General features: G+C 36.2%; 1 protein-coding gene across 7 annotated transcripts in view; it reads right to left on the reverse strand.

Moving 5' to 3' along the window:
- Positions 1 to 14,554, reverse strand: part of PSD3 (pleckstrin and Sec7 domain containing 3) — a 617,602-nt gene that overhangs the window by 37,128 nt on the left and 565,920 nt on the right. For all 7 annotated transcript variants that reach the window (XM_072634977.1, XM_072634978.1, XM_072634979.1 and 4 more), the window contains 2 exons: positions 5,486 to 5,643; positions 2,674 to 2,818 (listed from right to left, as the gene is read on the reverse strand). In XM_072634977.1, the coding sequence (XP_072491078.1) occupies positions 2,674 to 2,818; positions 5,486 to 5,643 (303 nt within the window). The remainder of the gene's footprint in view (positions 1 to 2,673; positions 2,819 to 5,485; positions 5,644 to 14,554) is intronic.

Raw genomic sequence — 14,554 nt, forward strand, 5'->3', positions numbered from 1 at the left:
CTGAGCTAAGATGCAGACAGACAGACACACAGACACACACACACAATAGATAAAATTCATTCCCTTACACGGGGTATTCTGATTCACTGGGAAATAAAGAATTCCTATAAAGGGACTACCAATAAAAATACATGTTATCCCTAAGACCCTGCTAAATATAATAATCTTTCTTTAATGACTGGAAAACATGTTTCAGTACCTTCTATTATCACAAGGTTATCATTATAGTCCTTAGCTTAATTATCCTCCTATTTCCCCACAGTGCCTAAGCCACATTACTTTGCGCATAGTAGGCACTCAGGATTTCAGAATTGCAGATATCAAAGGCAATTAAATGCAGTAGAAATACCCTGTTCAACAGTTCCAATAAGCAGTCTAACAAATGCTCACCCAGACTCTTTCTGAAGGAGTCTCACTACCCTACTCTAATGAGCAGATAGATACCCCATAGCTTTTACACCATTCTAGCCTCCTTTGGAATAAATTCTCTTTGTTAGGAATTTTTCCTTCAAATGAACTGACGTATTTCTGTGCAATTTCCACACACTGTTCCTACTTCTTTGGTCTGGGACAAATGAGAAAATGTCAAATCCCTCTTCTCTATGACGGGGCTTCAGCTGCATATGACCCTCGAATTCATATACCCCTCATGTTGTTCAATTGTTCAGCTGTGTTCTATTTCTCAGGACCCCACGGACCATACTGTCTATGAGGTTTTCTTGCTAAAGATACTGGGTGATTTGCCATTTCCTTCTCCAGTGGATTAAGAGAAATGAAGGTTAATTGACTTGCCTAGGGTCACACAGTTAGTAAGTGTCAAGAGGCCTGATTTGAACTCTTAGGCCTTATCTTCTCCAGATAAATACTCCCAGGTTCTTCAGTTGATCATGGTAAAGTAATGAGCATAAGGCTGGGTGTGTAGCTAGGTCCTGATGAATGTGAATAATGAACCTCCTGACATGGTCCCATATATCTGAATCGCACTATTTGAAGTTCTAATGATATAAAATATAGCAAGTGGTTTCAACCCAATGGAAATATTAAATGCTAATTCAAATAATGTGATCCATTCAGGGGATTAATTATTCCTATTAATTGGTACCTACCCCTGCATCTGGAGCCTGAGACCTGAGCCTCAAATTTCAGTTTTGTTTATTTTCTATCTGGGTGACCCTGGCACATGATGTTCTCCCTTTTTCAGTTGGTTCATCTGTAAATTAAGGGGATTATACTATGTGGCTTCTACAGTCTCTTGTCAGCTCTAATCTGTGATTCTTTGTTGGAGGGGGTTGGGTAAGCTATCTTCTGTAGTCCTTTCCAATGATAAATCTATGACCCTATGATCAACACACTGGTCAACTTCCTCTTGATAGTCTCCACTGTATTTAATATTCTTCCAAGTCCCCCCCCCCCCCAATTACTAATACCTTCCTTCCCAAACTACCTTGTATTTAAATACTTTGTATGTATATGTGTTTATTTAATTTTAGAGGTCTTTCTTTACATCTCTGATGCCTTAGCACAGTGCCTGGCACACAGTAGGTGCTTAATAAATACTTGGTAACCTGACTATATTTATGCTACATATTTACTTCATATTTACTTACTTTTCATATTTACATATTTACTACAGATTTCATATTTCTCCCTCATTAGAATTGCAAGCTCCTTCTAAATAGGGATTGGTTCTTTTTTTTTTGGACCTGTATCCTGATTGCTAACAGAGTACCCGGCATACAGAAGATGCTTAATAAATATTTGTTGACTGAACGATAATGAACTGATATTATCAGTACAACTGTTATCATGTAGGACTATTGAAAATATTTTTATGTAAAAAAGGGGCCTTTCTATTCAATTAGGTTTGAAACCACTGTTGTGTATAGAAGATAACACCACATGGCATCTATCTGCCTTATTAATACAGTAATTCTTTTGTCTATTTCTCTTTCCAAAAGCACATTATCTAGTTTTATTATTGCTATTTTGAAAAGCATATTGCTAATGTTAATGTTAATATTATCTCCTAAAATCCTAATTAGATTCTTTTCCATTGTGGAGGTGACCTTGGATTACCAACTGCTAGGACAATGGAACACAAGCTCTGATTCTACCTACCAAGATGGTAACAGACACAGTGATGTACTTCTGCCCAATGGCCAGCCTAGTTCAGTGAAATGACATTCATTATCAGAACACAGAACACATTATCAGAAGAACATTATCAAGGCCACTCATGAAACCTTCTCATTAAGTTCTGTCATTTGTAGGAGGACAGAGAGTACCCACATCAAAGAAATGAAATACAGCTAGGTTCCATTTAAGGTAAAAAACAAATTCTGTAAAGTAATCATATTATTTGAATTTGCTCTGTATATTTCCACTGGGCTGGAAACAATACCACAGTTTACATTATTACATCTTCTAATAGTACAAATTTGAATACATGAGGTAACTTCTTAGGATTCGTTACTCATTAATCAAGACCTAGTTGTGCTAAATGATGACTAACTTGGCACTTCCTTCCAAGACATACGAGACATTTATTTTTTAGTTTGGTTGTAGAAAAGGAGATAAATCCTGACTACTCAGGGAACTTGAATTTTTCAGTCATGAAGAAATCTAAAAGACAACTCTTCCCTCCTCCAAGAAATGTTATTCACGTTTATCTACCTGTGACAATTTTGTTGTTGTAGCTGGAAGAAGTGGACGGCTGAACTTCTTCTGGGAGCCAATAGCTGCTGGAAACGGGGGTGCTGAAAACACAGCTGCCACACAATTAATTGTGTTTATCCATGCTTCCATTTCCTCTGGGCTCCTGTGAAAGATGGAAGAAATTTTAAACTGTTTTAAAAACTGATGTTCATCAATTCCTGCCTTCATTCTCATTGGTGACTAAGCATGTGGCTTAAAACAAAAAGGGTTTTCACACTGGTCTTGCTCTCCAGGATACCATTATTGGCCCACAAATATCTTTCGACCTTGTCTAGCTTATTTCACTTTAGTAAAATGCTGTAGAGAGAAATTCCTTCCTTCGTCCTTCTACTCTTTTACTGTCCCAAATCTTTTGGTTATACCTCCTTCTGTAAAACGGGATCTTTGCCTAGCACTGTGAGGTTTTTTAAAACATTTTGATAACTGTATTTAAATGTAATTGGTTTATTTTGTAATCCTACATATTTTATTTTTTAAAAACATTACTCTGAGGGGGGATCCCCAGACTTCACTGCCAGAGAGTGCCAAGATGAAAAAAAATTTATATATGAATAAATCACTCTATTCCAGGGCATTCAAACTGCATTTCTCAGATTTTAAAAATCCTCTGGAAAGCAATGATCTTACATTACCCTCCTCTCAAAGTTGGCAATCTTCAGTCTTTGCTAAGTCAAATTCCATAAGCCCCAAGACAATCCTGCTGTGGCACTCATGATCGGACACTGTTTTAGTTGACAAATTTTTGATTGACTTCATTCCTTTTAAAAACCTCACTTCCCTTTTTGGAAATCCAAAAATCATTACTTCTCAAAAAACAAGAATATTCACATAGTGCTCTAAACTCCCTCATGTGTAGAGCCAACCACTGCTACATATATATGGAAGTCCTCCAGGCTGACTTTGGCTCCTCCTTTAATTAGGAATCTATTCTATTTCCCTACCTAAACTTTTTCTCTTCCTTCTTCTACTGTGACTCTTTTAGTGTCAAGCTTTATCTAATGCCCTCTTATCCATCCTCATCCTTTTTGACTTCTGCAATAAGTGCCAATCTTGGTACACTTTCTTGCTAGATATTCTCCTCTCTGAACTTCTGTGACACTGATCTTTTCTGTTTCTCCTCCAGTCTACTGGACCATTCTTTCTGTTTCCTTTGCTGGATCATCATCTGTATCATGGCCATTAACTGTGAATATACCCTAGACTCTGTCCCAGGCCCTCATCTGCTCCCACATGCAGAAGTCTTATAGGTCTACATATTTAGATGTCATCTTTTTCCTGAGTTCTAAGTCCACAAACAGCTGCCAATATATTAAGTATCTTGAACTGGCTGTCCCATAGATATCTCAACACTGAAGAGCTCAAAGACACCCTAAACCCCACATGTTCAAAAAACTCTTTATCTTTCTCCCCAAACCAACTACTCCTCTGAATTTCCCTATTTCTGTTAAGACAATCATTATCTTTCTATTCACCCCCACTCATAATCTGTCATTCCTCAACTCCTCACTCTCATCCCCCATTTTTAATCCGTTGCCAAATTTGGTCATTTCTATCTCTACAGCATTTCTTATATCATCCCTCTCCTCTCCACTCACACAGCAACTACCATACTTTAGGTTCCCATCACCTCTTGTCTATTCTCATGGTTCTTTCTACCTTAAGCCTTTTCTCACTTCAACCCATCTACTACAGAGCCAATAAAATGATTTTCCTAAACCTCAGTTCTAACTATGTCACATCTGCTTCATTCAGTAAACTCCAGTACTTCCCATTAGTTCTAGGATCAGACATAAACTCTCCTATTGGTATTTAAATCTCTTAAGACTTGGTCCCTTTCTACCTTTCACATGTTCTTACACTTTGTTCTATGCACTCACCAAACGAGCCATTTTGGCTGATTCACTATTTCATACTCATGATGCTGCATCATCTCCCATATCTCTGTCATTCCACTGCTGAGTCCCATACTTGGATACCCTCTCCACTTGCCTCCACCTCTTGCAAGTGATTTTCTTCCATGATTGTTCCTAGTTAGATGCCTCCCACTTCAGCACATTCTTTCCCTAGTTTTCCTTCAAGACTCAGTTTAATTACTGTCTTCTATAGGAAGCTTTTCCTGATCCCTCCAGATGCCACTCCAGAGTTCCTCCCAAAACTACTCTGCACTCATGTTGTATATATTCTCTATGTATTTATACATATGTCTCCTTATACACCTATAATGTCTCTTCCACTGGAAGGGTAGAGATTGACTTCTCTCTTTCTATCCCCATCATTTAATACAACATCTGGCAAATATTTAGTACTTAAGAAATGCTTGTTTTCTGATGGATTTCACTTTGCCAACTCTTTCTCTAGGCTCTCTTCTTTAATCACCTAAGTCTTATAAAACCTATTTTTCCACTTCCCCAAGTCAGAAAAGTATGACTGTCTATCAGAAGAGACATAACTACAGTTTTTGGACTCAGCCTTCCCTAGATAAAATATGAGTTCAGACAGCATAAATCTGCATATTGTAGCAGAAGAAACATGGGACTGAGTATCAAGATTCCACTCAGCTCTTCTACGGACCTTGGGCAAGATTCCTTCTCTCTCTATAAAGTGGGGGCTAGCAAAAATTTCCTTAGAATCCTCAAAGAATGGCTGTGAAGGTCATGAGACAAATGCATGTAAGAACACTTTGAGAAATATTAATTATGATTAATAATGATGATTAATAATGATTAATGCTGCCCCCCCACCAGCCTCTCTGTCTAACCCCCATACGTACTGGGCTTGAAATAGCAAGACCCTCCAGTCAGCTGTTTTGAGTTTCAGCACATTTGGTTTCTTCTCGTAGTCTGTGGCCTTTGATGCCAGTGCATGATGCACGCTCACTGCATTCTTCAAGTCATCTTCAGACAAAGCCTTTTCCGGTTTGTACTCATCCTGTATTAAAAACACAAAACAAAGCCCATAAGGTCATTAGCGAATGCAGCTTCATATTCTTCCTTTAAACAGAGAAAAACAAAAGTGAACCCCAATCACAGATGTTTGCTATTGAAGAAAATGGCCACCTCTCATTACATTTGCTGCTTAATAACCTTGGCCCTTAACTCTCTCTTTAGCCCAAAACAATTTATACTTTGAAAATTATATTCCTCTCCACTAAACTCAGAGCATTTTAACTATAAATAAAGAAGTGATGAATACAATGTAAGTTTGGTTTTTTTTTAAACCAGCAATCTACCAGGTTAATGATCACTGAATAGGGCATACATAGCTTTTTAAGTGTGTCAGAAATCAGAAACTGCCATGGTGAGAGACTCAGACTTTCATAAGAATCACAAGATTTTAAAGTTGCAATCATCTATTCTCCCTAAAGAAAAACACAAAATGGCCCTTGTCCGCTTTTGCAGTTGATGTGAACTAGGTGACAGATAAGGGGAAAGAAGGCACTAAGGGTCATACAGCCTGTCTATACACATTTATTTGGTTGTCAGGTACTCTAAAATATGAGATTATTATCTATTCAATACGCCAGTGAATTGTCATATTATTGAAGGAGCAGAATCATGTCTCTCTATGAATGAAACCAAAAATTAAGAGGAGACTAAAGCCAAAGCTAGACTCAAATGTTCTCCTTGGAGAGATAAGTAAAGAAGCTAGGAATGCTGGATTTGACTGGCATCCAAAGGCAATTAGAAACATCACTTTCTGTTCATGGACAGTTGGTCACCTAATACGAAAGTGATCATGATAAACACCGGCAAAAAACCCCACAAAAAAAACCCCAAACTCATCATGAAGGCATCCGCAGCTTATGGACCAACATCTTTTGCAGAGCATTAGAAGATTTGTAAATTCTCGAAGACACCAGTTTAGAACCTTCATTTAAATTAACACATACTTTAATACTCAATGACTTCAGTGCAATAGTGGACACAGGAAAGAAGAGTGAGAAATATATTGGAAAATATGCTTCAGGAGTAAAAAATCAAGGAAGACCAAAAGCTAGTAGGTTATCTACCTATCCATCTGCCTGTCTGTCTGTCTATCCAGCCATCTCTCTCTATGTATCTATTTATGTGGATATTTTATGTGTAAATATAGTATATATGTATGTATACATTCATGCATTGTGTACTTAATCTATTTGAGTTTAAAACTGCACTAATAATTTTAGAACATCCTGTATACAAGCATCATGATTATGTATCATGGATCTTCAAGAAGAAGGCTGAGAGTCACTGGCCATGACAAGCACCACCTAATATTATCGCTATTAATGATTATAATCAGCTCCTGGAGGGTAGGCACTGTCTTTTGGCTCTTTTGATATCCTTAGTATGTACTTAGCACAGCACAGGGAACATAACATGCACTTAAATGTTTATTCACTAACATCATAAAAATGAAATTAATTCTATTTTAATTGACACCAAATGACTGTAACAGTTATTTCCAAATCAGCTATATGTAGTCATACCACTGTCTTCTTAAAGCAAAGATCAAAATAAATATAATTCTTTTTAAAAAATTCTTTTGTTTTCACAAAACATCAATTTCCAAACATATGCCTTTTACCATCCAGAACACCATCTCTTATGACAAAGACTATAACAGGAAAAAAAAAACAGCTAATTTAGGAAACTAACACATGAATCAAGTTTGACATTAAATGTAATGTTTCATACCCATATGCTTCCATCTCTCCAAAAATGGGAAGAAGGTACATTCTCAAAATCAATTGCAAATTAAAATGAAAACTCATAGGTATGGCACAAAATTGAGGGATCTTCAACCCTGCCTAAATGAAAAAGGTCACTGACGGGGTTAAAAAAAAAAAAAAGGAAAATGGATGAAGCAACAGACATCAAACACAAATTATCACCATTCCCTAAGGTAGATTACCCAACCCAAAGCAATCACCACAATGAGAAGACCTGATGAGCTTAGAAACTGTCTCAGCCAGCAAACACCAACCTGTCAAGCAAAGAGAAAAGGCAGCCAAAGGCAAACCTGGTTTAAAATATAAACTCATTTGTAAAATCTTAAAGAGGGGAGTGGTAGAACCCTGGGGAAAAATGTATTGCAGTAAAGGGAAGACATTTACAGAAAGCTTAGTGAGAGACCCAACTGAGCCATATCATCCCAAGATTCATGTAAGGGTAGCTGAAAAGAAGAGAAGAGATGGGAAATGGAAAAGGTCTGCCTCGATTTCTCTAAAAAGCTATTTTCTCCATCAATGACAGTGGAACTACCAACATTTGGCATTTAACAAGTAAATTAAATTAGACAATATTGTTACTTATTTTACACATAAGAAATTAACATTTTTTCCCAATAATTTAGGTTTGGGGGACAGTTAGGTGGCACAGTGAATAAAGAACCAGTCCTGGAGTGAGGAGGACCTGAATTCAAATCCAACTTCAGACACTTGACACTTCACTAGCTATGTGACCCTAAGCAAGTCACTTAACCCTAATTGCCTCTCCATAAAAGAGGCAATTAATTGTTTAGGTTCATCGTTATTTCTGAAAACAGCAGAGAGAGAGAGAGAGAGAGAAAGAGAGAGAGAGAGAGAGAGAGAGAGAGAGAGAGAGAGAGAGAGAGAGAGAGAGAGAGAGAGAGAGAGAGAGAGAGAGAGACTTCTGTGTATCTTGGTAGGTAGATTTCCAAATATTTTATGTTCTTCCTTAGTCATTCTAGATGGAATTTCTCTATTTCTTCTTCCTGTGTTTTATTGGAATGATATAGAAATGTGTATGACAGGAAAGGATTTATTTTATGTCCTGAAAGTATATTGAAATTATTATTTTAATTAATCTTTTAGTTCTCTTTAGGGTTTGCTAAGTATACTATCACATCATCTGCAAAACTGCTAATTCTGCTTCTTTCCCTACTCGTGTGCCCTCAATTTCTTTTTCTTGCCTTGTTATTACAATTAGCATTTCTAGTTCTACATCAAATAAAAATGGTGTCAATGGACATTTTTATTTTACCTCTGATTTTACTGGAAAGGATTCTAGTTTATCTCCAGTATGCATAATGTTAATGGCTTGAAATATGTGATATTTATCACTCTAATAAAAGTCCATTCATTCCTCTGTTTTCTAGTTATTGTTTTTTAACAGAAATGCATGCACTGATGCAAAATGAAATGAGTAGAACCAGGAGAATATTGTACATAGTAACAGCAATATTGTATGATCATCAATAGGGTGATGACCTACCTGTTCTCAGCAATATAATAATACAAAATGATTCAAAAGAACTTAGGATGAAAAATTGTTATCCACCTCCAGAGAAAGAACTGATGATGTATGAATGCAGGATGAAGCATACTATTTTTTAAAATTTATTATTTTTGGTTTTTTGCTCCTTTCTTTTGAAAACACGGCTAGTATGGAAATGCTTTGCATGACTACACATTGATAATCTATATTAACTAGCCTGCCTTCTCAAGGAGGGAAGTGGGGAAGGAAGCAGGGGCAGAATTTGGAACTCAAAATTTTAAAAAATGAATATTAAAAAATTTTTGTTTATATGTAATTAGAAAAAATAAAATGAAAATGAAATGAAAAAAATTATTGAGGATTCCAAAGAGCTTTTGTTTATGTGGGTTATATCTAGCTATATTTTCTGCATTTGAAATGAGAACATTTTAGTATTATTATGAAAAGTTTTGACCTCATGAACTCCCTATAAAAGTCACTGGATCACACTTTGAGAAAAGCTAGATTAGGCTGCTGATCTGATGGCACAGCAAAGATTTTACACCATGATTTTCATTACTAATTCTTATAAATTAATAACCAAATTAGCAGACCAAAAACATAATTCCACTGGAAATATAAATATTTAATAGTGCTAAGCCTAAAGTCACAAGGAATGGTAATTTTCTAGGTAACTAAAGACAGAGAGGAAAACAATTCTATGGAAAAAGTACTACTGAAAATGGTTAAAGATGGCTATTTATCAGTTCCTTTTATAAACGAGGCAGGGAACTCACTGTTTTGCCCACTCTAGATTGCTAGGATTTTCATCCGGGAAGCCCAATCTTTATTGTAATCAGTATCTGTAGTAGCCTTGAACAATGTGTTTAAAAAAATCAAATTAGAGCTCTGTGTGTGCATGTGCATGTGTGAGTGTGAGTGTGAGTGTGAGTGTGAGTGTGTGTGTGTGTGTGTGTGTGTATTGGGAGGAGAGGGATTCTGATAGCTTTTGTCTAATTTAAACTCTATTTATCACAGATTGTGAGGATGAGGAGCATGGTAGGAGAAGAGAGAAAGAAAATAAAAGAAAAAAAGGAAAAAAGGTTGGGAAAAATAGAAAGGAAAGTGGAGGGCATAAAATCCTGGGCTGCTTTGCTGTCTCTTGCCTGTGTGAGATATCCACAAAGGAATAGGAAGGATAATGCCACATCACTATCCACCTTAAGAATGTTGAAGGTATTATTAAGCTAGCAACCGTGTCCAGGTAGTGGACGGGTGCCCAGACTGTGTCCAATAAGTAACACGGTCAGAATCTGCTATCAGTTATTTTCTGGCAATAAAAGTCTGAGGTGGCTGGTACCTGGTTTGTTATGACTTCTCTAAAATCTAACAATGTAAGTGACGTTGATTAAAAGGGTGGAACAAGATGGGCAGTTTCTGATAAGCGCCATTCTTTCTGACATTTTACTCATCTCTATATACAGCAGAAAGTGACAAAAGAGGTTTCTTATGCAATTCTATCAAAGGGCTATTCAAAAATTAGGAATTCTCTTGGGATTTCATTTTGTAGAGAGTTTTTGCTGTAGGTGAGGGAAGACATTGACAGAAGAACTGAATTCAGGATGAATGCTGCTTTTCCCTTAGAATTACACTTTTACCCTTTGACTAATATTCATGAGACAGCCTTTCCCCTTGCAACTAAACAAAATATACTTTTGTTTCTTATTTGAATAGATAATTACATCTCTATCATATCTGTTCTTGGTTTCTGACATTCTTTTCTCTCTCCCCCCTCCCTTTTTTTGCTATTTTGCAGCCAAAATATTAGGAAATTTTCAATTTTCCTCTGTCCATGTTTTCTTTCCCTTCTACAGAAGGGAAAAGTCAGGAGACCTGGATGCAAAGCCTATGTCTGATACTATGTGACCTTAGACCAAGTCCCCTAAACTCTTTGAGTACCTGTTTCCTTATTGGTAAAATAACGCTATCAGTATGGGCAATATTCATCTCAAAATGTTGTGAAGAAAGCAAAGCACTGAGTAAACCTTAAAGCAGTATAGAATTGCCTTTTTTTTTTTTTAAAAATAAGATGGGATCTTTGATCTTATTGGTATATAAACTCCCATTCATCAAAAGTAACGACTCTTGCTAAAACTAAGTCACTTGCTCAGGGTCACAAGACCAATAGGTATTAAGAGGCAGATGGGAGTGTGCTGGAAACAGGTTCAATCTATTTGCAAGAGCTGATTATTAAACTGACAGCTTTTATATTTTGGAAATCAGCAAATGCTACAAATAAGGGCTTGAGTCATTTGTTGTACTGACTGTCTAGACTTAAGTAAATGATAAAGAAATCATTAACGATGGGGATTAAATTTAAAAATGTGTCTTTCCAGAGAGCTAGGTGTTAAGCATTTACTAGCGCACCCCTGGTGGTAGTTTGCTATTTAATGTATTCTATTGTTTTATTTATCTATTTTTATTTGATGATGTCTAAAGTAATTTTTTTTAAAAGCTTCATTAAATATCACAAAGGAGGCTCTGTAATATGTCTCAAGGATTATTAGTACTTTGAGTATTTGGTGGACCTAACCACAGATTTAAAAAAAAAAAAACCTTCTCCTTGGACCTTATGACAGTAGTGGATTTCTCTGTAATTCTCCCAGCAGGACATTTTTCTGGATGTCAGTAAGTCAGCAGATTGTTAAATAATGTTACTTCTATAATCACGTCTGTCATAAAATCTCGTAAAATTTTATCAAGGAAAGAGGCACTTTGAAGAAAGATTTCTAGGCTATATTTTGCTCTGATGAATCAGATAAAACAAACAATAAAGGAAGAAGAGTCTTTTATGTTCTCTAGATTTCTCAGTCAGCTATGTGACTGAATTACTTTATTTGTAGTAAATAAATATATCACAAGGAATTCCATTCAATGAATGTACTTCAGCAAGATATCTGTCATTATTTCCCTGGCAGTATTATTTACTGACAACTACACTACAGTGATCTAGTTCGCGACAGAGTACCTAGCACCTTAACAACCGCCACTAATTATTTTTAATATTCTGAATTATTTTAATGGAATTCTATGAATCTACCTTATCTATATTTTTACAGATATGACTACTTATCATTACATGGGAGTATGAGGAATGAATATGCACTTACAGACATATTTATGCAAACATCAATATCCTGTATTATTTTAGTGGAATTACATGAACGTGCTACGTTTATATTCCCACAGATATGTTTATTTATTATTTATGGGGTGTGATGAATGTGTATCCATATCCATATTTATATAAATAATGCAATAAATGATCTTATTAGTTAATTACAAATACTTATATTATTTAGGGCTGACATAATTCATCACCAATAATTTAAAATTTCATCTTTTCATGATATTAAAGCATTCCATCAATTCCACAAAGTGATACTTGGTTCCATAAGGCTTCTCTCCAACACAGCAAAGACTGAGCAAGAGCCTACCATCTCTGGGAAAGAAAACTTTAAGTACCGACTTAGCAAAAAGGATTATATCACTCTGAGGGTCCGTTTAGTTAAATTCAGAGAATTCAGCAGAAGCTTGGGGGGTGGGGGGGTTGGGGCCAGCATCTCAAGAAGAGCATTCTTCCCGAGGATGGGGTTGGATTCTGTGCTGGTACACTCTATGAATACCCAAATTAAGGAAACCAATGTTGCTTTTAAATTATTCACCCCTTCCCATATCTATTAAATGTTATGTAAAATGTGATGCAACATTAGTATCACCATAACATTAGTATATTTCTTTCTTCAGAAGAGTTAACTAGTAATTACACCTGCTCAATAAGGTTCATAACATTAAGCGTTTGTAGCAAATTTACTTAAGATAACAGGCAATGAGTGGATAGTGTGCTGGGCCTGGAATTAGGAAGACCTGAGTTCAAGATCTGGCCTCAGAGACTTAGTAGCTGTGTGATCCTGAGTAAGTCACTTAATCTCTCTGCCTCAGTTTCCTCAACTGTAAAATGGAAATAATAATATTATCCATCTTCCGGGGTTGTGGTGAGGATTAATTGAGATTATAATTGTAAAGTACTTTGCACAGTGCCAAGAACTACACAAATGTTTGCTGCTGCTGCTGCTGCTGCTAGCTGTATGACCCTGGGTAAATTACTTAATTTCTGTTTGTCTCATTTTCTCATCTCTAAGATGGAGATAATAGTAGCAACCCTTCCTCCTAGGGTTGTTTTAAGGATTAAATGAGATAAGTATTCGTAACTTTGCAACTAAAATTTTGAAACTTAGAATTCTATAAATGCCTTGTTATTATCATTATTAAAAATTCAAACAATATTATTTGTATAGAGCTTTTGAATTTTTAAAGCACTTTCACATGCTTAATCTCACAACCTCATTAAGTTATTATTGTTGATAGTATAACAATATTAACAAATTTAACTGTGGTTAATGATATAATGCATCATTAATGAGCTAATAACTCATCATTCCGCAAGATAAAATTAGTTTTGAAACACATGTTCTCAGATCATTTCCAGCCCCAGTCATGGGTCCTCATTTTGCCTCTTAGAGATTATGATTTCCATAAAGATCTCTCCTCTCCCCTTTTCAGTTTCTTCTGCGTGTTGTTTTACCCCATTAGATGATGAGTTCCTTGACAGCAGGGGCTATCGCTCTTGAGAACAGTGCCTGGCACACCATAGGAATCTAATAAATGTTTACTGACTCTTGTACTCTGATAATAACATAACATTCTCACTTTTATATGAAGGTTTAAGTACTATCCACAAAATATTTTCCTCACAAATGACTTATAAGATAGAAAAGTACTTTAACCATAAAAAACCCTGTGAAATATACAGTAAAGTATTATTATCCCCATTTTATTGATGGAGGGGTCAAATGATTTGTCCAGGGTCATACAATGAAGGAATATCAGATCTAGGCTGAAATCAAGGTCATCCCTAATTCCAAGTCTGAAGTCCTTTCCACCACCATCCAATTGCTTACGTCAAGGTAGTTACCATAACTATTTTACAGATTAGAAAAATGAGGCCTTGGAGAAGCTATAACTTATTAAGATCTAACTAGTGAAAGAGCCTAAAGCAGAAACCAGATTTCTTGATTCTTCTCTCATCCTTCTCTCCTCCCTCTTCCCCCAATATCCTGTTGGCTCTCAGTGCCCTCATTTAAAACTGTGTCTGATGCAGAGTCTCCTTAGGCTGGTCTAGAAACTCAAACCGTGGCAACTCCTCCCTAGATTCCCTTGTTCTTATTTCATCTCAATCCATAAATGTTGACTAAGACTGGAAGTACTAAGCCTAAATACTAAGGATACTTGGCACTAAGCACTCTTTAGGCTATGTTCTTGTCCAGGCTTTGCCCAAGAAGGTATTTGGAATGGGCAAGGGCTTTCAAAAATGGGTATTACTTGCCATCTCCCCTGGCAACCTATTCTGTTTTGGGATAATCCTAATGGCTAACAAACTTCTCTTAACTACTGATAGCCACCTTCCATTCACTGGTCCCAAGTAGACATAATCCCTCTTTGACAAGATTTTATATGTTTAAAGATAGTTACTGTGTCCTCCAGCTAAAACTTCCCTTCTTTAGGATAAACATACTAATTTT

This window comes from Notamacropus eugenii, chromosome 1, assembly GCF_028372415.1.
Source record: "Notamacropus eugenii isolate mMacEug1 chromosome 1, mMacEug1.pri_v2, whole genome shotgun sequence".
NCBI lineage: Eukaryota > Metazoa > Chordata > Mammalia > Diprotodontia > Macropodidae > Notamacropus > Notamacropus eugenii.